The sequence below is a fragment of the Myotis nattereri genome, assembly GCF_964212035.1.
Source record: "Myotis nattereri genome assembly, chromosome: 3".
Taxonomy (NCBI): Eukaryota; Metazoa; Chordata; class Mammalia; order Chiroptera; family Vespertilionidae; genus Myotis; species Myotis nattereri.
This window is the reverse complement of record NC_138077.1, coordinates 57,304,997-57,328,638: the sequence shown is the minus strand read 5'-3', so window position 1 is coordinate 57,328,638 and position 23,642 is coordinate 57,304,997. Positions and strand designations below refer to the sequence as shown.

General features: G+C 51.9%; 1 protein-coding gene across 2 annotated transcripts in view; it reads left to right on the top strand.

Moving 5' to 3' along the window:
- Positions 1-23,642, top strand: part of PDIA5 (protein disulfide isomerase family A member 5) — an 85,357-nt gene that overhangs the window by 31,392 nt on the left and 30,323 nt on the right. For both annotated transcript variants that reach the window (XM_081085282.1, XM_081085283.1), the window contains exons 4-8: positions 4,486-4,569; positions 4,822-4,867; positions 8,689-8,781; positions 12,464-12,524; positions 17,445-17,512. In XM_081085282.1, the coding sequence (XP_080941408.1) occupies positions 4,486-4,569; positions 4,822-4,867; positions 8,689-8,781; positions 12,464-12,524; positions 17,445-17,512 (352 nt within the window). The remainder of the gene's footprint in view (positions 1-4,485; positions 4,570-4,821; positions 4,868-8,688; positions 8,782-12,463; positions 12,525-17,444; positions 17,513-23,642) is intronic.

Below are 23,642 nucleotides of genomic sequence, written 5' to 3'. Positions count from 1 at the left end.
GTGGCCAAGACAGGCAGGGGCCAAGGCCAGGTTCTTAGTGTGGTGTGCTTTCTCCCCGCTGCTGAGGCTGCCCGGCTTTGTGTGGGCATGAGCAGGAGTGAGGATCTGGTCAGGGGGCTGGGAGAGAGATGACGGAGGCTCAGATCTTTCTGAGTCTCCACCTCTGTCCTGGGTCCTAGCTCCTGGTTCATCCGTCAGAATATAGGCAGTAATACTTGACTCCATAGAGGAGTTAGAGGCTCCATTCAGCTCACCTGCCCAACTCCTACATTTTGCAGCTCGGGAAACCAAGGCCCTGCCAGAGGTCACAGGCTGGCGAATGGCAGAGCCAGATCTGGAAGCCATCAGTCACTCCAGCTGGCAGGTGGGCCTGCCTCCAGGGAGGGTCTGGGACTCAGACTGCGACTTGTGGAAGCCACATCCCCCCTTCCTGAGCCTCCAGTACCCATTTCTTCCCGCCTAACTCACCCCTCCATCATCTCTGGGTCTGACCCCCAGGAGAGGGCGTGGCCAGCCTCCTGGATGATCAGCATGGCTCCACACACCCACTGCAGCCACTCCGCACTCCCAGCCAGCCACTCCCCAGCAAATCCAAAGGAAATGTCTATGTGCACGCATCTGTCAGGGCCAGGGTTAGGGGGGAAGTGTGCAAAGTGTGCACAGGCCTCTGAAATCTGTCCACATTCTCTGTAGAGGAGAGCCAGGGGAGGTGGGTGAGTACCAGGGCAGAGGGAGGCTGGGCTCCTGCATCCCCAGCAGACAGAGTGGCAGGGGAGGCCCTTTGCACAGCCAGTCCACTCTCCACGATGCATGGTGGTTTTCTGCCTTCCTCTCCATTCCAGCAAAGCATCTTGTTCCCTTGCTCCCTGCTCATGTCTTCTCCCCACTCCAGAGGCTCAGTCCCTGGCAGGGGAAGAGAGGGACAGCAGGAGGTAGCCAGAAGATCAATTAATTGTGTCTAATCCCTCAACCAAGATCCTTCTAAGTCCCTGAGGTTGGTAATTTCTCTCTCCTTCTTGAACTCTTATGACTTATATTGTCTGTACTGCACGATTAGTGTGTGTGTGTGCGCGCGCACACACACACACACACACACACACACACACACACACACACGAACAACTGCTGGAGGGAGGCGAGCCGACCTGAGAGAGCACCATCAGGAAGTGTCACCTGGCGGGATTCCTGGAGCTCAGCGGACAGAGCCCAGAGCCCAGGAAGCCAGCAGTGCAGGGCTCCTCCCAGCAGTGGCAGGACAGCGTCAATCAGGGCCTCGTTCACTCGGGTGATTACAGAGGGCCCGCTCTGTGCCAGCTGCTGTTGTAACCCTGGGGAAGCAGTCTGAATACACAAAGCCCTCGCCCTCATGGAGCAAACATTTTTGATGGGGCGACAGTCAGTGCACACATTGGCCAGATGTGGAGATGCATTTGCCAGATGTGGAGATGCATGGCCGAGAGAGACAGCAGGGAAGGGAGTGCTGGAGGGGGTGGCAGAGGTGCTCAGAGGGGACAGGAAGAATGTGTCACCCCTCTAAGAATGTGTGCATTTGCATTCGTGTGTGTGTGTGTGTGTGTGTGTGTGTGTGTGTGTGTGTGTGTGTAGGGACAGGGGAGAGGAGAGAATCCTTGATCAGTGTCTCTAGAACAGGGGTGGGCAAACTTTTTGACTCGAGGGCCACAATGGGTTCTTCAACTGGACCGGAGGGCCGGAACAAACGCATGGATGGAGTGTTTGTGTGAACTAATATAAATTCAAAGTAAACATTACATAAAAGGGTACGGTCTTTTTTTTTTTAGTTTTATTCATTTCAAACGGGCCGGATCCGGCCCATGGGCCGTAGTTTGCCCACGGCTGCTCTAGAACCTAAGGAGGGAAGAGGGTTGTGTGGAGTCTGCAGCAGGGAGTCCTGTGGCACAGACAGAGCTGTGATTGGCTTGACTGGAGTGGGGGCCACAGGCTGCAGGATCCACACTGAGAAACAGGCTGGAGGACCGCTGGCCTCCCACATCCACCAGCCACGTTGTTTGGTGGGTTGGCAGCATTGCTCCTAAGCCTGCTGGGCTCACGGGGGTCTCAGGCTGCGGCAGACTTTCCCAGGGAGGGGGTCAGCCCGGCAGGCAGGGATTGGGTTGCAATGACTCTGAGCCCTGCCACTCCTCTCTCTGCTTCATGAAAGTCACAGGAAGAGGCTGCCAACTTGGCAGAAGAGAGAGCCAGCATGGGGTGGCATTTCTCCCCTGCAGAGGCTGCCTTGCAGTCTGAGTGCCCACCACAGGCGCGGCAGGGTGGGCCCACCGGGACTTGGTTTTGGCTCCTGACTGTCGTTGCAGTTGAGTGGACGGTAGGTGGTCACAGGGACAGTTGAGCGCAGCAGAACGAAGCTGGCCTCGGAAAGTGCTGAGTGAGCAGTTGTCAGCATCGTGAGTCGAGCCCTCTCTTCTGGGGAATTAACTCAGGCAGGGAAAGGGCACCTCAGACACAGTTCTTCCCAATCGAACCTGCTGCCTGTCAGCGTGGCTTCACCTCAGCCTGCGGGATGGGCAGACCAGGCTGTGGTAGCCATAGTGGGTGGAGGCGGGTATGGCATCCCCACGGGGCTTTAGGGTAGAGTTTCCAGCAAGGATGCCGCGGGCTGCCCCTCCAGTGGCCTTCTGAGCTATGCCCTTGGCTCTCTGGGTCTCCTTCCCACCCCAGTTTATCCCTTCTTTCTGGACTCCCTGTTTTAAAATGCCCTCACCACCTTGGAGGAGCAGCCATCGCAATGCCATTAGCCTCTCCTTTTTGGATTCATCATGCATTTCTGAGGCCTGTGGCTGCAAGCTGCAGTGGCCACTGTGATGGCCGCCACAGGCAGGACTGAGTGGGGAGGGAAAGGCCATGCTTCCTGAATTGCAGATCATATATTTACATTTAAAATGAGGCCCCGCAATTCTGCTTGTGCATTGAAGAGCGTTGCTTTTAGAATTGAGCTGAATGGTGTCATTAGTCCATCTGTTCTGGGGCTGGTGCACAGCTGTGGGAAGCTGATGGCTGTAGAAGGTGGTGAGGTATGTAAACAGGTGGGAGGTGAAGGGACTTCCCTCAGCTGGCTGTCATACCTGGCAGAACAAAGTTTCTCATGCAGCATAGACAGTCAGCGGAGACCAGTGGAGGTTGGGTGACCAACATACCCTCACTGATTCCACGCAGAATGAGGAGAGGGCCCTGCAGCAAGGAGCAGGGGCGGGGATGGGGTGGCTGGCTGCCTTTGGCTGGCTGTTGGGCACACTTGGCTGAGTGTGGTGAGGTTGTGTATGAGGGCAGATAAGGTCTCTGAGGGGGCTAGTGGAGGGCACCAGGAAGCCACACCTGGAGATTGGGGAGAGGAAGAGCCAGTGCAGGATGGTGGCATCATCAGATCACCTGGAAGGTTCCTTAAAACAGTATACGCAGCCCAGGCTGGTGTGCCTTGGTTGGGCATCCTCCCGTGCACCGAAAGGTTGCTGGTTTGATTCCCAGTCAGGACACATGCTTATATGGGGGCTCAATTCCTGGTAGGGGCATGCAGGAGGCAGCCAATCAATGTTTTGCTCTCACATCAATGTCTCTCTCTCCCTTTCCCTTCCTCTCTAAAAATCAATAAAAATATTTTACAAAAACAACACCAGAAACACCAGTATTCTCAGAGTTTTGATTCAGAAGGTCTGAGAGGGGGATGACAGTTTGTATTTCTAACAGGTTCCTAAGTGAGGCTGGGCTGCTGGTCAGGGGCCACATTTTGAGGCCCATGAGTCTAGCAGGGAGACTAGATGAGATGGTGCCTGCACACTTTGTACACAGTGAACGGCACCCAACAGACATTTTTTATTAGAATTGCAAGAGGGCGAGATTACAGACTCCAGCCCTTCATCGAAGCTTCCTCTCTCTCCTTTTGGCTTTTGTCCATACCTGGTCAGATGTCATAATGCTTTCAGCATCGTGGAACGTTTTCCTCTTTTCCTGGTCAGATGGTCTGTAGCAGGTGGCATATGGCACACATTAGAGCTGAAAAACAAACGTACTTGGGCCCCAGGCAGAGACTCTGAAGGAATGATCTGGGCAGGCCCAGGAAATCAGTATTTTTTAAACTTCCCCAGGAGCTTGTAATGCACAGCCAGGATTGGGAACCACTGATCTATACTGCGTGTATTTTTCTTCTTAGAATGGGCTGTCCACCCCGTAAGCTTCTGGGGCACTTCCTTTACCTGGACCTCCCTGGGTTGTCCCTGACACCCAGTGGTACAGCCTCCCCGCCTGCTGGCCCATCTTTCCTGATCAGCCACCTTGCATCGGGTCCTCTCCTCCCTCCGATTCTCTGAGAATCCGTCTCCAGTGAGGTCCTCTCTCGCTATGGAGAAGTCCAAGTTACCTGCCTTATTCTGAGGCTACCAGCAGATTTTACTCTGTCAACACCTCTGTGGGGACCACAGGTCACCGATGGTTCCCGGCGTTTGTGTCTTTCAGTGACACAGAGAGTAGAAAATTGTGCAAGAAGATGAAAGTTGACCTGAGCCCAAAGGACAAAAAGGTCGAATTATTCCATTACCAGTAAGTACACGTGGTCATTTCCAATTTCCAAGTAAGTGCTGAAAGCTTTCATTGGTATTTTCAGTGCACAGCGATTTCAGGTAGATCAATTTTATTCCGGAATGATTTTTTTTTCCTGTTTACAGTTATTTCATTTAAAAACATCTTGAACTCTGTTCAGTAGCTGAATCTTATTAAGATGCTGCAGGAAACCAAAGGTAGGTCTCTTCACAACCATTCCTGTAGTTAACACCTTGTTCTCTCTTTTGACAGGGACGGTGCATTTCACACTGAATATAACCGAGCTGTGACATTTAAGGTAAATTTACCTCTCTCGTTCTCAGCAGAGCTGTATCTGAATGGATGCCAAAAGTCTGGCAGCTTCTCTCTGAGAGAAGGAAGGGCAGAGAGCACAAATAGCTCTCTGGAGGACCTGGGGGAGTCTTATCTCTCGAGCGCATGTCAGCAAAATATCTGTGGAAGTTTGTAGCTCTTAGCACAATAAGGACGACCAGCCGCACCGCTAGTCTGTGCCTCCATCAGCAGCGACATCAAGCTTCTCCCCTCCAGAGGCCTGGTCTCCCCTCCCTGTGGCCTCAAGGCCCCCTCCCCCACCTCTGCAGCAGTGTCGACAGTGGCTGCCCACGGGCTGGAGGGGGCTGGCCGTGCCCAGGTTAGCGCGCTCTGCAGGACACCAGCAGGCTGGCACATGTGGGTTGATGCAGCTTGTTCCAGATGAGATGCCGATGTCACCGAGATTTTCCTTGCTCCAAATCCAATTTAGAAGCGGATGGAAAGACATCAGTGAACATAAGTGTGGAGAGCCCGTGACCTGCAGGTGCTGTCCTGTGATCACCAAGCCACTGCCCTGCCCCGCCCCGTGCCCTTCTCCTGCCCTTGGATTCTGCTCCTTCACCATACGCATTCCCTTCCTCAAACCAGCTTCTTCTACCTGTGGTCCAGGCCACATCCCCTGCCCTGGCTGGGGCCACACATTTCTCCCGTTCCCAAATCTGCCAATTCCATGCATTCTGACTTTCCTGCTTCCCAGACTGGATTCGACCCAGTACTCCTCTCTCTCTGCCTGTCTCCACCGGTGTCTCCTTCCATCCCTTCCTATCCAGTCTGAGCAGCTGCCACTGCCCCTTCCCCCCACTTCCCTGCCATCTCTTGTTTATCCACTAATGCTGCTTCCTTTTCAGTTGCTGCAGCTCTTCCCTGACACAGACTCAGCCTGATTACTCATTTTAACACCCACTTAGACACTTAGAGACAATGCTACCAACTGGAGTTGCTTAACCCCTCTTACTCTGTGTGAAGACTTCCACTGAAGTCTTTGGAGAGAACACGTGCTCCCCAGGAGCAAGGTTTAGCTCGGTGGGGTGGGGAGGTGCCTCTGCAGTGATGGAAAGGGGAGGCTTTGTTTTGTTCTGGAGGTTGTGTTCAGCATGTTTAGCCAGCCTCAGAGAAGTCTGCGCTGTGAGTGTGTACTAGGGGATGGCCGCTGCTCAGAATTGTAGCAGGAACGGAGCAAGGAGCCCCGGAGGTCTGAGCTGGCCTGGGTCGGGTGGACAAGTCCTGGCTTTTGTCCACCTCTTTACAAAGACTAGGTGTGTGCAATCTTGTCCTTCTGTGATTTTTTATGTCAATAAGCCAGAGAGGTGGGCTGTGCCTTGTACAGGGTCAGTTTTTAATGGAGAGATGAAATCCTTGGTCCCAGGGTCCCCAAAGCCCACAGGACCATATGGATTGGGGTAGAGCCCCTGACATTCTCCAGAGCAGGGGTAGTGTTCCAGGGACTGCCTGACAGCTTCTGCTTCTAAGCAGGAGTGGCGAGACAAAGGCCCTCCCTGGTCACGGGTTGGTTCTCCTTTTGGGGCTTCTCCTGGGCCCCTGTCCCCAGAGAGGTAGGGTGGGCACAGCTCGGCTCATGCTCTGACTGCTGTTGCTGTCCTCCTGCACAAGGCCTGGTCACAGCAACTATGCCGACTATACCCTGGCCCCTGAAGAGGCCAGAGGCCAGATAAATGAGGGTAAAGAGCAGGAAACTCCAAGAGGAAACTTCTTGTTTAAGGGGCCTTCTGCTTGTCAGAAGTCTGTCCAGCAAAATCCTTCCTATGTATAAGTGGTGAGGACCAAAGGTGCCTCGAGATGCAGATGGCTCTCTGATGACCTTCTTCAAGGCCCTGTAGCCATGAACTCATCCTGAAGACCAAGGTGCCGGTGTTGGGCCGTTTCCGGGGATGCAGAGCACCCAGAATAAGACGGCTGAGGGTGGGGTCAGGGGCTGCTCCCTACACACTTTCCCACCCAAGTTCTTGTTGGTTAGAACAATTTGAAGAGAACCTATGAATGGGATTATTCAACTTCAGTTAAAGGAGAATAATCTCTACCTGAAAGCAAAAGATTGCAAGTGTGAATGTTTCAATTAATACATTAAAAGAGGCTATTTCTTTTTCCAGTCACATCCATGTGTTTTTCCTTGATGCTGAGGAGGGGGTAGGGGAATGGGATACTGCGCTAACCCTTTAACTCAGCTCGTGCTGGTGGGGGACAGGAGCCCCCCAGAGTCCTGCCTAGTTTGGGTTCCTCGCCCACTGATAGTCCACCTGAAAGTCCCAGACCTCCTCACAATCAGAGTGTGAGCATACATTAAAGTAAGTGTGTTCACATGAGTCTGGGGTTTCACAGGCTCTTGAAGCCCACCGTGCACCCTAGATTGAGAACCCTGCACCAGTGCGCAGGTGGAAACCTGCGGCATCTCTCAGTGGCCCAGTGAACAGGTGCCCCTGCAGCTGCGGGTGAGCGTGGGTCTCGGGAAGGCCCTGCGGTTCCATTTTGGCCTGTACTGTCGCAGTGTAGCTTAGACAAGGGACTGGGGAAAGGCCATCTGCCTTTGGTGGAAACGCCCTCCTCTTGCCAGGAGGTGTTTCGGAGCTCCATTTGGATGGACAGGGAGCATTACCTGAATGAAATCCTTCCGAGTCTTGGCTGTGCCCCATTCTCCTATAATAGCTCCTTCGAAATAGCAGTTTCCAGAAATGAGCCTCACACGTAGCCTCCCTGAGAGGGTCTTTCCCTGTCTCACCCCAGACTTCCCTCCCTCCCCCAACATACACAGGGACACACCTAATTCATCCTGTGCTCACTGGAGTTTGAGCAGAGTGGACAGGAGCAGCAGAATCTTGCATCAAATTGGGGGATACTGAGGTCTCCGTCTGTTGCCACAGAGGCCGGCAGCTCCCTCCAGGGTGGAAGGATGGAGGCCTGGCTAGTTTCTGGTACCCATTCCTGGTTCTCAGACTTTGAGCACCATTTCCCAGAGTGACAGGGGAAAGGGTATGCTGTGGGTGTCCTGGACCAGTGACGTGTGGCAGGTCGGAGGCGGGTGGAGGGACCTGCCCCCTGGCCCCCGCCCTATGGTGTCCTTCCCAAAGGGAGCAGAGACCTGAGTTGGTTGTCCACGTGACAGAGGCTACTTCAGCCCTGTACCTGAAGCTCTTTGTCCGGCCTTCAATCCTGGGCCATCTAGACAGGAGTCCAAGGAGAGAAGTACAGCAACCAGGCCACAGAGATGGGCCCCCTGCTCTGGGGCTTCCCATCCCAAGCTCCACAGAGGAGGGTCAGGGTTAACGACGCTCTCTCACCCAGTTGAGATAACGAAATACCAGGCAGGTTACAAGTAAGTGTGATTACCTACTTACATGGTGAACGCTTTTAGTGGCTGCATGAAAGTGAAAGTATCTGCTCTGGGCAGGGCTGGAGACCTTTATTCAAACCCATCAGGGAGATTTCCTGGAGGAGGTGGGATTTAGCAGAATGTATCTCTGGTTTGAATAAGCCAACTGATTGTCTCAAATTTCCTTGTTTGGTTCCATGCAGAAGCACAGTAGGTATGGATCCAGAGTAAAGTGTCATGTGGCTGAAAAATGGCCTGGTGGAGGGGGTGCATTTTTAGGGCCTTCACAGTGACGTCAGTGGGCGACAGAATGGCACACTCCCAAGTGTATGCCCATAGGCCGCATGCAGTTCCCTTCCAGGCACCTGGGTCTCCAGGCAGGGAAACGGGCAGATTCCCGTCTCCCCCACCTCCCTCTTCCTGGCTAAATTGAGTTTTGCCTTCTGTCTTCTTTTCCTCAGTCCATAGTGGCCTTTCTGAAGGATCCGAAAGGGCCCCCGCTGTGGGAGGAAGATCCTGGAGCCAAAGATGTGGTTCACATTGACAGTGAAAAGGTAACATATTCCCCATCCGTTCTGATGGTCGCTGGAAGCGTCCCCTGAACCATGGCCTCCCAGGGACAGGTGCCCACGCAGCTGAGAAGCGGAGTGTCCTTGACCAGCTGTGCTTTCCCCAGGGGAGCTGGGCCAGGACCCTCCTCTCCGATGCTCCTCCCCAGCCTCACAGGCTGCCTGGGAGCTTCCTCCATGGACTCTTTCTTAATGTATTTTAACATGTTTAGAGTTTCCTTATAGGAATATCTATTTAAATGTCCTCTCCTTGTTATGTAATCTGGTTGCTGCTGGAATCGACTTTGTGTTTTTTGCTTTTTAAAAAAGTGGGTTTGAGTTTGTTGTTGTTCTTAAAGAATCATCTGCGAGGTTTGGGTTATATTTCCAGAGGCTTGGGTCAGGTCTCTAATATTCTGAGGCATGGTGTAACTTTGAACAAATTGTTTACCCCCTTTAAGCTTCAGTTTCTGGGTTTGGCCAGGATTGGGGGGGTTGGAGGTACTGATTTATCGTCTCCATACAGCCTTGACTCTCTTTCCTTTTTAAGAAGCATGTCAAGTGCCAGGAGTTGGTGGCACCTGTGCCTATAGCTATGCAACAACAAACAGCTCAAAAAGATGTTGCTTCTGGGTAGACCTTGTGATAATATGCAGTTTTAGCCCCTGGCCAGTGATAGCCTGGTGCCTCCCTCCCCAAGATGTGCATGTCCTCAGGCTCCTAAGATTGCTCTTCTGTGACTAGAAATATTAAGCAAATATTTTTTCACGTCTGTAGACAGTCCTCTTGTTATACTTTCTGCCATCTTCTCTCATGTAGAAATATAGATACAGCTGCTTTTTCGCTAATCAAATCCCCACATGAAATAACTAAAAGTTCCAAATGCAAGTTGAATTGCCGATTCATACTTGTAATCCATCCTTACTGAAGGTAACTAAGCATCTTTGAATGTAAAGTAATATTTGTTATTACTCAGGAAATGAAACCAAATTGTGACAGGCTCAGAAAAACGTTTCTTCTCAGACCTTTTACCAGGTTTTATCTGTAGGGATTCCAGATCATTTTCAAAGTGTTTGCATCCTCCATCCCAAGTCAGGGTCAAAGATTGCGTTACAAATTCTGTCTTAAAATGAGTGCCTTTTGGCCAGACATGGAAACAAACTAAGTGTCCTTTGATAGATGAGTGAATAAAGAATATGTGGTGTATATGTATATACAATGGAATACTACTCGGCCATAAGGAAAGATGAAATACTGCCATTTTTGACAACATTGATGAATGTTGAGAATATCATGCTCAGTGAAATAAGTCAGATGGAAAAACAAGAACCATATGATTTCACTCATGTATATAAAACAGAAAGCAACAAACAAAGGAAAAGCTCATAGATACAGACAACAGTATGGTGCTTATCAGGGAAAAGGGGAGTGGGGAGAGGTAGCAAAGAGTAAAGGGGGCCAGCCCTGGCTGGTATGGCTCAGTTGGTTGCATGTCTTCTTGTGCAACAAAAGGTTGCTGGTTTGATTCCCTGTTAGGGCTCATGCCCAGGTTGTGGGCTCCATTGGGGGGGTGTAAGAGGCAGTCAATGGATGCTTCACTCTCACATTGATGTTTCTCTCTCTCTCCTTCTCCGTTCCTCTCTCTCTAAAAATCAATTAAAAAATAAAAAGTAGCCCTAGCCAGTTCGGCTCAGTGGATAGAGTGTCGGCCTACTGACTGCAGGGTCCCGGGTTCTATTCCAGTCAAGGGCACATGCCCGGGTTGTGGGCTCGATCTCCAGTAGGGGGCATGCAGGAGGCAGCTGGTCAATGATTCTCTCTCATCATTGATGTTCTATCTCTTTCTCCTCCCTTCCTCTCTGAAATTAATAAAAATATATTTTTTTAAAAAGTAAAGGGGGCCCAATGTATGGTCGTGGAAGGAGACTTGACTTTGAGTGGTGAACACACTATGCAACATACAGATGACATATTATAGAATTGTACACTTGAAACTTATCTTTTCTTTTTTCTTTTAAGAAATAGCTCTGCCTTTTCTTTTTGTAAAAAAATATATTTTATTGATTTTTTACAGAGAGGAAGGGGGAGAGATAGAGAGTTAGAAACATCGATGAGAGAGTAACATCGATCAGCTGCCTACTACATGCCTCCTACTGGTGATGTGCCCGCAACCAAGGTACATGCCCTTGACCAGAATCGAACCCGGGACCCTTCAGTCCACAGGCCGACACTCTATCCACTGAGCCAAACCGGTTACAGTGAAACTTATCTTATTAACAAATGTCATCTGAATAAATTTAATAAAAATTTAAAAAATGAGTGCCTTCGCTCTCTAGTTATATAAACAAGAGTAAACATTTTCAGAATTTATTATAAAATGTTTTAAATTCCCATAAAATATTTGTAATCTTCTCTATCTAGCTGAAAAATTGTAAGTAATGTGTATTCATGGTTGAATTTTTAGAAAATATAGCTTAAGGGTAAAAGAAAGAAAAATATCACTCCATCCCTTCCCTTAGAGATACCACTGCTGGTATTTCCTGTAGTCTTTTAGGCTTTCAACATAATGCGGTACATAAATATTAACAAAAGTTTCATTAGCTGTTATATGCTGTTTTGTAACTTGCTCCCCCACCCCACTTAATGTAACATGCACATCTTATTGTGACATTTAATACCCCTCTTCATAGTTTGCAGTGATGCAGCAATATTCTATTGTGCTGTTGTGGTACCACCATCTATTTACCTAACGTCTTGTTGCTGCCAGAAAGCAGCATTTTGAAATTTCCTCTTATTTTCCTTATTGTTCAGAAGAGAAAAACCTCTAATTTTCTCCTATGGAAACTGGTTAGAGGAGCTTATCTTAATCAAAATATGCTCTGTCATGGCGCTTCTTTGCCATCCTTAATAGATTTGCCTTTTCCTGAACACCGTTGGCTCTCGCGGGAAGAAAGGTCTCCTGCCCTGCTCTCGCAGAAGGCTCTCCATTAGCACTGTTGTGCCTTCGTCTTTTTACATTGATTGTATTTATTCAACCAAGAATTTTATATTGCCTAACAGTGGGCCGGGCACTGTTCTCTACCGGTTTTACAAATACCCATGGTCAGTGTAGCTTGTAACCTCCTGGGGGTGGAGGGCATGTCTTGTCCTATGCTCACAGCGGGCTCTGTGGACATGGGTAGTGGGGGCCGGGCTGGGGCCGGTGGAATAGATTAGCAGGTGTGGGTTAACCCCATGTTCCAGATCCCTGTCTGACATGTCAGGCCTACGTGAAAACAACCACCCATCACAGCACAACCGCTATAGCCCACGTGAGAAGGGGCAGCTTGGTCGACAGCCTCATGCAGCATGAAAAGCTCCCTGTAGACATTTAATTGTTCAGTCCACCTGAAAGTAAAGCTGGTAGCCTGGTCCCGACTCCTTCATCCCAGGAGGTGGCCGTGGGAAAGCCATTTGTCTGCTCAGGACCTCAGTTTCCCCATCTGTAATATACAAGGGTGGTTCAGAAGAGATGGTCTCTGGGGTTCTTTCGGCTCCTGACACACCATGACTCTTACCCCCAGCCCCCAAATCTGACAGTGGGATTTCTGCAGTGCTCGCCTGCCCCGCCCAGCACTGTGGTCCCTGGGGGACGGGCCTCTGTTACGGTGGAGTGTGTGACCTGTGGTGTTCTCTGCTTGTGCCTCAGGACTTCAGACGGCTCCTGAAGAAGGAAGAGAAGCCGCTGCTGATGATGTTTTATGCCCCGTGTGAGTGACTGTTCTCCTTTGGGCCAGAGCTTGTTACTCAGATTCTTGGCGGGGCAGCTGGGGGTTGTGGGGCGGGGAGACTGGGAGCAGGCCCCCGGTTTCTCACTTAGAACCCGAGTCACGCTGCTCATCCCATCTCAGCATCTGTGCCTCTTGTCCTTCATCTTGACCATTTCATCTGGCTTTTCTCCCTCCTGCTTCTACATCAGTTTTTCTCTTGCTGAAATACGGCATTCTTCTGCCCTCTTCACCCCGAGGTCCACCCAGCCACAACTCAGGTCTCCTCTCAGATACCTTCCCCTGCCCCTCTGCCTCCCGGGGGCCTGAAGCCCCTTCCCTGCCAGCTCTGTGCCGGGTGAAGCCTCGCTGGAGTCTCGGTGCGCTCTCCAAGGTGCTGCCGCGGCTCGCCATCCGGAGCCCTGCTGGCTCCTGGCAGCTGCTGGGCAGCTACTCCTCCAGCTCCGAGCTCCTGCACACCTCTGCTGGTGCCACCTGGGAGGAGACGGGAGTCAGGACCAGGGAGAAGATGGTTCAGTCTCTGGATACAGCAAGAGGCCACTGGGAATAGCAAAGGACCACTAAGATGACAACCAGAAGACCTGGGTCTTAACCCCAGGTGTACTGCCAGTGAGCTGGGGGACTTGGTCAAGTCCTTCACCTCCCTGTTCCTCGGCTTCTAGTTTTGGAAAAGAAGGGGTTGGATCAGAGCAATGGCCTTCAAACTTTTGACGTATTTCACAGCATTAAAATTTTTTCATTGAAACTCAGTACTATAAGTATACATAAATTACATGTAAACAAGCTGAAACAAAAGTTTCACAGAATCATACTAGCCTTTACTACGTACTCTACCAGATGTAGTACCCACTGATATTTTCTTTTTTATTCTGTTTTATTTAAAAGAAATCATAGGTTCTTCCAACTACTTCATAACCCTCTAATAAAGGGTCAACAAACTCTGGCCCCTAGGCTGGCTGCCTTTTTTTGTAAATTAATTTTTGTTGGAACACAGCCACATCCGTTTGTTTACACATTGTCTGTGGCTGCTTCCAAGCAGAGTTGAGTAGTGACAGTATGTCCCCCAAAGCCTCAGATATCTCCCGTCTGGGCCACCCCTGTAGTCTAGTGGGTCCTGACCCACCGATTAGGAAACTATGAACCAGAGCCTGTGTGAGGCCCCTACAGCTGGGACTCAGTGACCATCACATGCCCCTCATGACAGCCAGATGCCTGACAGCTGGAGAAAGAGGGGCTGTGGGTAGTGGGCGGTGGGTGTGCCTGGGCGGTTCTGTGGCTCAGTTGGGTATCATGGGCTGTGGCACTGGGGTTCTGTTGACTTCTTCCTGAGAAGTTCTTTGAGCAAAGGCCCCTCCCACTCCCACCCTGATGACCATGCCTCCCCAGTGGATGCTCTTCTGTGGGGTTCTGGTGGTCCTGCCTGACATGGGGCTGTTCACCATGACAACAGCCTCTCTCAGCTCATGTTGATCACTGTGTGGCCCCACCTGCCCTCCCCACAGACACCTCGCTGGCCCCAGGGGTGTGCCTGCCTGTGCCTCTTTTCCTAGGAGACCTGGTTCTGCCTAGAGTGCTCCGTACTTTAACCCCAGGTCATTCTCTTTATAACACTCACTGCTTGGTTTCACCCCCTTTTGTTTCTCCTTGGAGGGGTCTTTTTAACTACCTACCTATGAATTGCTTAAGGATTGTGCTGCCTACACAGCCCCTTGAGAACATGAACCCCCTCCTTTGGTTCATGTCCGAACCCTCAGGACTCAACACATTGGTTAAGCGAGACTAAAACAGTGTATGTCAGTAGATAGCACGCGTCACAAGCAGGATCCTGGTATAACCGCGGGATCAGTATAATGACACCTGTTCATCCCTAACAAAGAGTGGGTTCCTTGCAGTTTGCACTTGAATGTGCCATCCCTCTCACCCACTCCCAGGCTGTCTGGCAGTGTGCCCATCCTCCTCATCACGGTGGGCAGCGAGGCCAGCGTGGGCATTATCGTCACAAAATGGGAAGCTGGGTGGGAAAAGTTAGGTTCCTTGTAGGTGTCATGGCAGTTAGTGGGGGAGGAAGGGAGGAAACGCATAGCTGTGAAGTTCAGATTTGTGGTGGGGGGTCGGGTTAGATGGCCTCCTGGGTCCTAGGCGAGGAACCCCAGGATTCTTTAACTGTTGGTTTTAATGAAACACAGTTGTGCTTTTATTCTGCGCTAGCACTCAGGTCTTCCATGGCCTCATAATTGAGCTTATGCCTGGTACACAGACCAATTCTCTAACTGGGGAGCCATTTGGGGCTCCGACCCTTTGATCGTGTTTGGGGTGAAGTAACTCAGAGGCTGTGTGAGCCTTTAGTTGTGACAAGGAATCTGGATCCCCAGGACCTACGGTTTATTTAGTGAATGTTTGTTGGCTGCATTAACGAGAAAATAATAGGCTGACTGCTCTAACCTTTAGGGTTTGAGAGGGCTACTGAGTCTTATCTCTTCCCCTCCTCCCATTGAATCAGTGGGAAGATAAACTCAGATAGGTACCGGCTCTCTTTTTGGGAATTGGCATGACCTCTTCCCCCAAAACTTCTTCCCCCTGCTGGCCTCCACCCACGGGGACAGTTGGCTGACTCACCACTCAGTGAGGGTTTGGGTAGTAATGTTGCTGCAGGCTGCAGCAGGAAGAGCTGGGAGAGAGAGGCCACACCTGTGGGGACAGGTAATAAATTAGGCTCCTGACTGATGAGTATACTACACTGGGTGTCAGAGTCCTCCTATCTCATCAAGTCACTGAGTAAAAGTGGACAAAGGGCTGCAAGTGTGCCCCCTATTTTCTCCCCTGGGTTGTGAAATGACCTCCTCCGTCCCCTGTGGAAGTGTTTTCCTCGTGGGCCAGAAGGCAAGCCCGCAGGCCCGGTGCTGACTGAGCCTCCTCTGCTGGATGCCTGGCTCTGTCCCTCAGCCTGCAGGGCAGGTGCTGTTCCTACTGCAGGGAAGCGGAGGCTCAGGCCTCTTACGTCAGTAGCCCAGGGCCATATAGGCAGGAACAGTCAAGGGGAGGTGCTCCCCAGAGCCGTGCTCCTTCCTCTGCCGTGCAGCCTCACGTCGTACCCACTGGGTGGCATCCACCTGGTGGAGGACCGTGTCCAGTGAAGTGGGCCTTCGTCCTGCCCTCAGAATCCCACAGTGGGAGCTGCTACGCCCCCTGACAAGTGTCATATCGCTTCCTTCATGATGCTGTGGGGATTGTCTATGGTGGCAGCTCCTGGGGAGGGCACATCTTTTTTGTTTGTTTATTTTTATTAATCTCAGAGGAGAAAGGAAAGAGAGAGAGAGAGAGAGAGAGAGAGAGAGAGAGAGAGAGAGAGAAACACCAGTGAGAGAGAATCATTGATCAGCTGCAACCCGGAAAAGTGTCCTGACCAGGAATCAAACCGTGACCTCCTGGTTCACAGGTTGATGCTCAACCACTGAGCCATGCCGGCCGGGTAGGGGAGAGCACATCTTGTCTTCTGAGGGCAGGTGCCTGGGGTCACCCTGCGGCCTGACCTCGCCACAGCTTCTGCTCTCCTAGTCTCCCTGAGTCTGAGCCTGAACTGATGGCATGAACTGAAGCCCAGGCCTGATATGCTGGGGGTGAGGGGGTTCATCTGTCTGCCAGGCCGGAATGTCAGGGAGGGGGTCGTGGGCATTTTGAGAGTTTTGTGTCAAAGTATCATGCATCGCACCTTGTCCAGTAGACTTGGTATTGGGAGGTTCGGGTGGTCCTGGGGAGTTAGCCTGCCGACAGCTCCCCAGTGTCTCTATCTCTCTGTCCACACCTACCAAGTCGTTCACTCAACACGGATTAGACTTGTCAGCCTGCTGCCGTGTGGCCCTGTCTGCTCCGTGCCATGCTGAGATGAGATCTAGCCTGACGTGGGGTTCCGGGCAGCTTCGGTGTCTGCAGCCTTCAGATGCATCTCAAAGCCTGCTTTGCAGCCAAGTGGCTGTCAGACAGCCTTGCGTGTCAGCACGTCCACATCTGAGGAAACGGTGCTGGTGTTCTGCAGGACCCGCACTGAGATGTGGCCCGCTCTGGTTGGAGGGAGGAGGGGGCTTTAATCAAGTTCACTCTGAAGTAGTAGTGGATGTTTGGGGCCTGGCTGTCTTGGCCCTGAGCTCCCCAAGTCTCAGGGGCTGTACCACCCCAGGAGAGGATTGTGACTGGCCGACCACAGAACCCCAGAGAGGGCTGAGCCAAGAACATCACAGAATCCTCCAATGTCAGAACTGTCCGGTCCAACCTTCTCATTCGCCAGAAGGACAGCAGCCCCGAGTGACCTGTCCAGGGCCATCCAGCAAGTGGAGGGAAGACGGGGACTCGAGGCGTGTCATCCTGGCCTGGCGCTCTCCCCATGGGGCCAACAGCCAGCTTTCTCGTGGCAGGCCTGCCTCCAGTCACTGAGCAATTACCCTTGTTAATGCAGGAGAAGAGGCACAGAAGTCCCAAACGTCCTTGTGTCCGTGGTTGCGCATTGTTCTAATGATATCTGATCCAGGTTCCTCTGCAGCCCCTGGCTGGGTGGGGAGGGGAGGCTCTCCGCTGTGCATGAAGCGGGTGTTCTCCTGGCACCGGTTCTGGTTCCCTGCATTCCTCTTGAGCTCCCTGTCGGCTCCCAGTGATTCAGTGCCTTGCCCTCCTCCAGCTGTGTCACATTTGCTTCGTCCCTCCCATGTGTATTGTCACTGCCGGGCTCTGTCCTGTTTCATGAATGTAAGCTCTTTGGGGGCCAGCGCCTCTGCCTCCAGTTCCTATGTGTTCCTGGAGGCTGGGTACATGTTTGTGGATAGAGGTGGTCCTGAGGGGAGGGAGGGCGGAGCGCAAGGCCCAGCGCCCATAGTAACCAAGTCTGGTTTTTCTCCCCCCCCCGGTGACCAGGGTGCAGCATGTGCAAGAGGATAATGCCGCATTTCCAGAAAGCTGCCACCCAGCTGCGAGGCCACGTTGTAAGTGAGGCGCATGGGCCAGGCAGGGCTGGCTGCTTCCCCCCTGGGGAGATGCCGTGGAGCAGGGGCGGGGGAGGGCAGGTTTTGAAATCGCGAGGGGGACTTATCCTATGCTGCTGCCCCTGCTGCCCTGGCGTATGGTTCAGACACCTGTCTTCGGAGAATCTTGAGAACTGATGCCATGGAGTTGCTGGGACCAGGAGAGTTTAGCACCTGTCAAAGGCCCGTAACAAAATAGCTAAGAAAACAGCAAGGGGTGTTGCCGGGAGGCCGGTGGCCAAGAGCAGACCATCGGGGTCCGGCATTCCTGGGGCTGGGCTCCAAAGCGGCCAAGGCTCCTGATGACGGGGAGCCCAGTGGCAAAGAAAGGGGCACAGTGACACCAGTGGCAGCGGAAGCAGAAGCAGGTGCCCGAGGCCGTCTCCTACCCAGGCCGCCAGGGCTCCTGGGGCCCTGTGAGGCGGGAGAATGGTGGAAAGGAGGCAGCCCAGGTGGGAGCCGGAGCCCTAGGTCTTGAAGGAACGTGTGCAGGGTGTGCAGGGCAGAGCAGACAGAACACAAGGTGTTCCAGAGGGGACCTGAGGGGGAAGAGGAGCCCTGAGGAAACGGGCCTGCGGAGCGGTGGGAACAGCCAGGGTGGTCAGTGAGAGAGGAGGGGTGCTGGGCGGTCAGGCCTCGCCCAGGGCTGAGGGTCAGTCACTGGTGGTCCTGGCCGGCTCTGTGTTCCCCACCCTGCCGGGCTTGTCTCTTCTGTGCCTGTGTCTGTCCATTTCTCCATTTACCCTTAGCCACAGAGGTTTGGGGTTTGGGGGGAGAGTGGGGGGCGGGTGGAGAGGTTTCTTGGTGGCAACAGAAAAACAACAGCTAGCTCCGTGGGGCCAGCCAAAGTCCCACTAAGGGCGTTCTGGGTCTTAAAACTGCATCGTGATCTTTATGGGTCAAATTAAGTTGGTGATTAGTTCCAAGTCAATTTGAGAAGTTTCAGTGGCAGCACCTGGGTATGGGACAGCTCTGCTGGCGGCTGCAAGGTCAGGCTGCAAAGAGCCTTCTCTTTTGACCTCATTCTGGGGATACCAAGGTCCTGCGTGTTTCTCACTAGTGAATTTTTAGCAACTTGCCTGGAGACGTTTGGCCGTGGGGCACACATACGTCACTCTGGGGACGTTTCCCTTCACATTGTGGGGCCTCCGCAGATACCGTGTTTTAAGATTATTTCACCTGGAGAAAAGACTTTCATTACCCACAGCGTTCTCCTTATCTGCCCCCGCATACACACAGAAAACTGCTCTGCTCAACTTCCAAACTCCGGTGCAGTGGGAGGTCAACAGCTCCAGCCCCAACCAGGTCACGAACTACCTGGCCAGCCCCTTCAAAGCAGGCCAGGTCTTGGTGCCAGTCTCGGGCACCTCCTGGGAGGTTCTCAGCCATTGCTGCAGCTACCTGTCAAACCCAGCGGCCCCTCCCGCACGCCCACAGAGCTTGTCCCCGCCACCCACGGCCAGGTCTGCCCATCTTTGCTTTTGTTCTAAATCACTTTGCTCACCAGTTGACACTAATGAGTTTCTCACTGAAATAAGCCAGGTTCATAGGAGGTACCCAATGCTGATAAATGAACGAATGAGGGTGTGGTTTGCTACTCCTGGGTCCATTTTATTTTAAGCTCTTTATGTACATTAAAGTAATGTTCCCCTTTCTAAAGGAATTCAAAGCATCAGTTATTAAGGACAAAAACAAAGTGGGAAGGACGTTTCTGGGACGAAGGCCTTTCCCCCGTGGCCCTGGGTTCACACTGGGCTCTTTTGCAAGGCTAGCCCTGAGGTTACTTCTGTTAGGTTGCCTGGGCCCAGGTTGAAAAATAGAAAATGCGAGCCTTCCACTTCCCTAGACAGCGTTACAGGAAAGCCAGTGGGGTTGTCCGGGTACCAGGTTTGGCCAGGTGTCACTTACCTCGGCCTAAGTCATCTGTGTCATGTGAACTCATCCATTTCCTTGCTTCTCTATTTTCTTCTTTGAGGTTTATTTTGTTTTGTTTCCCCTTAGTTTCTTAGGGAAGCATCTTTGCTTTCCTTTGAAAAGGTCTCACCCTTTCCCAGCTCCATAGAGGGGGAGGGTGCTGGTCACCATGGACACCACCCACTGTAGGAGGGATCTGGAGGCCACAGCTCCCCAGACGCGGGGTGACTAGAGGTGTGGATTTCTTTCTGTCCTCACACACAGGGCGGAGATGGGCTGGCAGTCCCCAGGAATCAAAAGCTCGCTCCCTCGCTATTGCTGAAATCCAGCTGGGTTAACGCCCTCTGTCTCCTTTTCATCTTTGTCATCTTTGAGCCCTTTGTGGCCATGTCTATGTCGAGGGCCATAAATCTGCCTCTTCTTCAGATGTCTTGGGAGGTATCCAACCTGATGATATCACTAAGACGGAAGCCAGGCCAGGTCAGGGATGCGCAGCCTTTGCCATTTTCCAGACTGAGATCTGCCTCTTTTGTTCTGTCACTGACGTCTGGTGAATCATCGGTGTCAGTCCAGCTACTGCTAATTGACATCCTCGTTAGCAGGGGATGCTGCTCCCTGATCAGAGTCACCGTCAGAAATGAGCCTGTCCCCGTCTGCCTTCTCTTCCCAGCCTTGCCAGATCAACATCTACACTGTCTCTTGTTAACCTTGGCCATGATGGACCCTCTAGGTGCAAACACCGTGAAACGGGTCAGTCTTGGTGACAGATTTGTGCAAATCAGACTCCCACTAACCATCGGGGAGATCTTGGCAAAGAGCCTTGGAGCCTCCATTTCCCCATCTGTAAAATGGGGAGATAACGGTAAGCCTGCTCACCTCACTGGAGTGTGGTGAGGAGCAAACGGGCTGGAGTGTGGAGACAGGTCTGTAAACTACAGACACTTCACAGATACAGATGATTGACACCCCACTGCTCGGTACTTGCTGTTCCTCTCACGCACTAGATGGGGGCGCTCCCATGGTGCTGCTTTCCGCCCTCTCTTTTTAGTAGCGCACTGGAGCAAGGGCCTGGCACTGCACTTTCCTTGTATCGGTATGGCCTCTGCCTCAGGGAGCTTATCTACCTCCACAGCTTCAACATAATGTAGCTCCAAGCAGCCTGAGTCCCTAACCTCTAGTACCACGTGCCAGACTGCCTGCTTGACATCTTGGTCTGGATTTTTCTCCCTGTGTTTCAGATGCAGGATGTCTAAAATAAAAATCTGAATCTTCCCGCCTGGCAGACTGGCCGCTTCTCTTCACAACTCTCCTGAGTACCCCCAGTTTCTCTGCCAACGTGCCAGGGTGTCATCACACATCTCCCGCTCACGGCCTCCATCCTCTCCCTGCCCCCATTCTGGGTCAGGCCCTGGTTCGCTCACACGGGGTGGTTGACAAAACGAAGACCGTTGACTTGTCTCCCTGATCTATGACTTTCCCGGGCAGCTCAACCTCTCTACTTAAAAAATGCACCCGGGAAGCCCTCTGTAGCTCTCCAGCACCTCCTGAATAAAGTCTGGTTTCTTAGGCATACAAGTCTCCCAGTGACCTCAGCAAACTCATCCAGCCTTCATCACGCCCTTCTGTGTCCTGTAGTTCATAAACTGATGTGTTCCCTGTTTCTGGGGCCGAATCTTGTTTTGTTTTGCCTCCTTTTTATCTTCTGGGATGTCTGCGGAAATCTGACCTTCCTGTGGGCTCTAGCTCACATGTCACTTGCCTTGTGGAGCTTCCGTGATCGGTCCTGTCACAACGTGGGCTAAACATGAGGAAGAGCGTGTGGTGCCAACAGAACGGCCCCAGGCACGCGTGGCTCAGTGCCAGGTGCTGTGGCCCCAGCTTCTCCTTAGGTTGAGACCAGTTTTGCCTCATTCAACTTCACAAACTCCTAAAGGGTTTGTACGTAGTTGTTTAAAAAAATATGTATCTTTTTTACTAAGAAATGTCCCCAAAGTGGTATAGAAGTGCTACAGAAATTCAGAGAATTTAGAGTTCATTATAAGCTAAGGTAGTTTGAAAAAGCTGCCAGGAAAGGTGGGATTTGATTTGCCTTAAGGCTGAATGAGTCTCCGGTGGGAGCCGAGATGGCAAGTGGGCACCTTAAAAGCCAAGGGATTGGAAGATGCAAAATAGGGGCACTGTGTGTGTTCTGGAGATGAGACCAGAATTGCTGAGCCTCTTAGCAGTCCTAATGAAAAGACCGAACATACAGTGTATTTTGAGTGTTGTAGATCCTTGTACTATTTCATTTAATCTTCACAGCAACCACAAGAGGTGGCCGCAGGTGAGGAAATTGAGGCACAGAGACAACTGTGACTTATTCAAGGAAATGCATCTGCTAAGTGGGGAGTTGGGGTTCAAACCCAGCCTCCTGACCCTGAGCCTCCTCCTCGCCACTGTGGTTCGCTGCTTGTCTGCGAGGTGCCTTAGGCAGCACTCGGCCCAACTTCTTCCCTGTGCAGAAATCTCAACCTGTCTCATTCCTGGGAGAAAAAAAGTCTAGACCCTAGCAGGTGTGCAGTAAAGGGTTTTGTAAGAGAGAATAACTCAGAAATGAGGTGGAGAGTGTATGTCTTTGAGTGTGAAGTTAGACTTTAGCCTGTACTCAATGGAATTGAAAGGTTTTGTGCACGGGAGTGATGTAATGAAAGAGGAGGATGTGGAAGATTAATCTTATGGTGAATGTGCACTGACACTAGGGAGATCAATTAGACATAAAAAGGAAAGAACTTTAAAGTAGACGATTATTACTGGAAAAGGCTGCTGAATCAGTCTGGCGAAATGAGCAGCATGGCTTCTCGAGGGTCCCAGGGCTTCGAGTAAGTTCTGTTTCAGGCTTGTTTTTCCTATGGTTTTTGAAGCATCCCAAAATGGGCTGGGCGGGAAAACCCCAGTGATTTAGCAAACATTTATTGTGTGCCCGCTGTGTGCCAGGCATTGTGCGAGGTACTGAAAACAGTCAGAAAGACGAGTTTCGATGCCTCTAGGGATGGAGTTGTCAGAGGCACAGGTGGCTGCCACACTGGGAGGATTTGGCAGGAAATAAAGAATTTGATTATTGAGCACAAATTTTGTGCTAAAATCTCGACTATGGATCATCTCATTCAGTTCTCTTAAGGGCCCTGTGATAGTCTGATCGCCCGCATCTTCCAGACAAGGAACTTCACTCAGCGACAGGGAGTGACTGGCCCAAAGTCAGATGACTCCAATGTTGAGGCCGTCTCCTGAATGAAGTTCATTGTCCAATGAAACAGCTGCTTACCTTTTTCTCTTTCCATGCGTCCTTATGTATTGTTCACCAAAACCCAGCTTCCTGGGTTTCCTCTTGCTCTTCTGTAACTGCCGCTGGCTTTTTCGGACTTCCTTTCCCCTCTCCTCTCCGACACCTGCTTCCTGTGTCTGGCCCCTCCATCTACATTCTCTCATGAGAACAGATCCAGAGTCCTCTTTCTGGGCACCTGATCCTGCCCTGGAGAAGGATGGTTCTGCTCCAGGAAAGATGTTTTAGGGGACCCTGCTCCTGGTTGTTCTTAGAGCCGCCCTGTCATCAATATCAGCCACTAAAATTCTTTCCCTTGCAGGGGTGCTGGGTAGGTGGACCCCTGCACCCAGGGCATGTTCAGACTTCAGAGATGGTGGTCAGGCAGTAGGTGATGGTCCTAGACATGGGGAGAGAGTTGGGGAGGCCTAGCAGGGTCTGGAGAGAGGAGAGTTAGGCAGGCGGGTCATCATGAGAACCACACGGAGCTGCAAGGTCCGATCATGTTGCACAGGGAGCCACGGTGGACAGGCCATAGGTATCCAGGAAGGTGTCCGAGGACATGGCTGCGTGGTGATCCCATCATTTGGGAGTAGAGGTCAACCTTAGTTGACACGGGCAAGGAAGAGTCCTAATCTGTCCTTGGTGGCACCCCCCCCCCGGACCTGTTTGAACTTAGTAGCAAGGCCAGGTGTCTTCCTCAAACCCCAGAGCCTCGTTTCTGCTCTGGGATGTTCTTCCTACAGGGCAGGTGAAAGACACCTGTGCGAAGGGCAGCACTGAAGCCCAGGTGCCTCTCCCAGAGGCATCGGCCGCCATTCCCAGCTGGCTCTGCTTGCCCTGCTCCCTGCTGCCCTGGGCTGCACCTCAGTTTCAGGG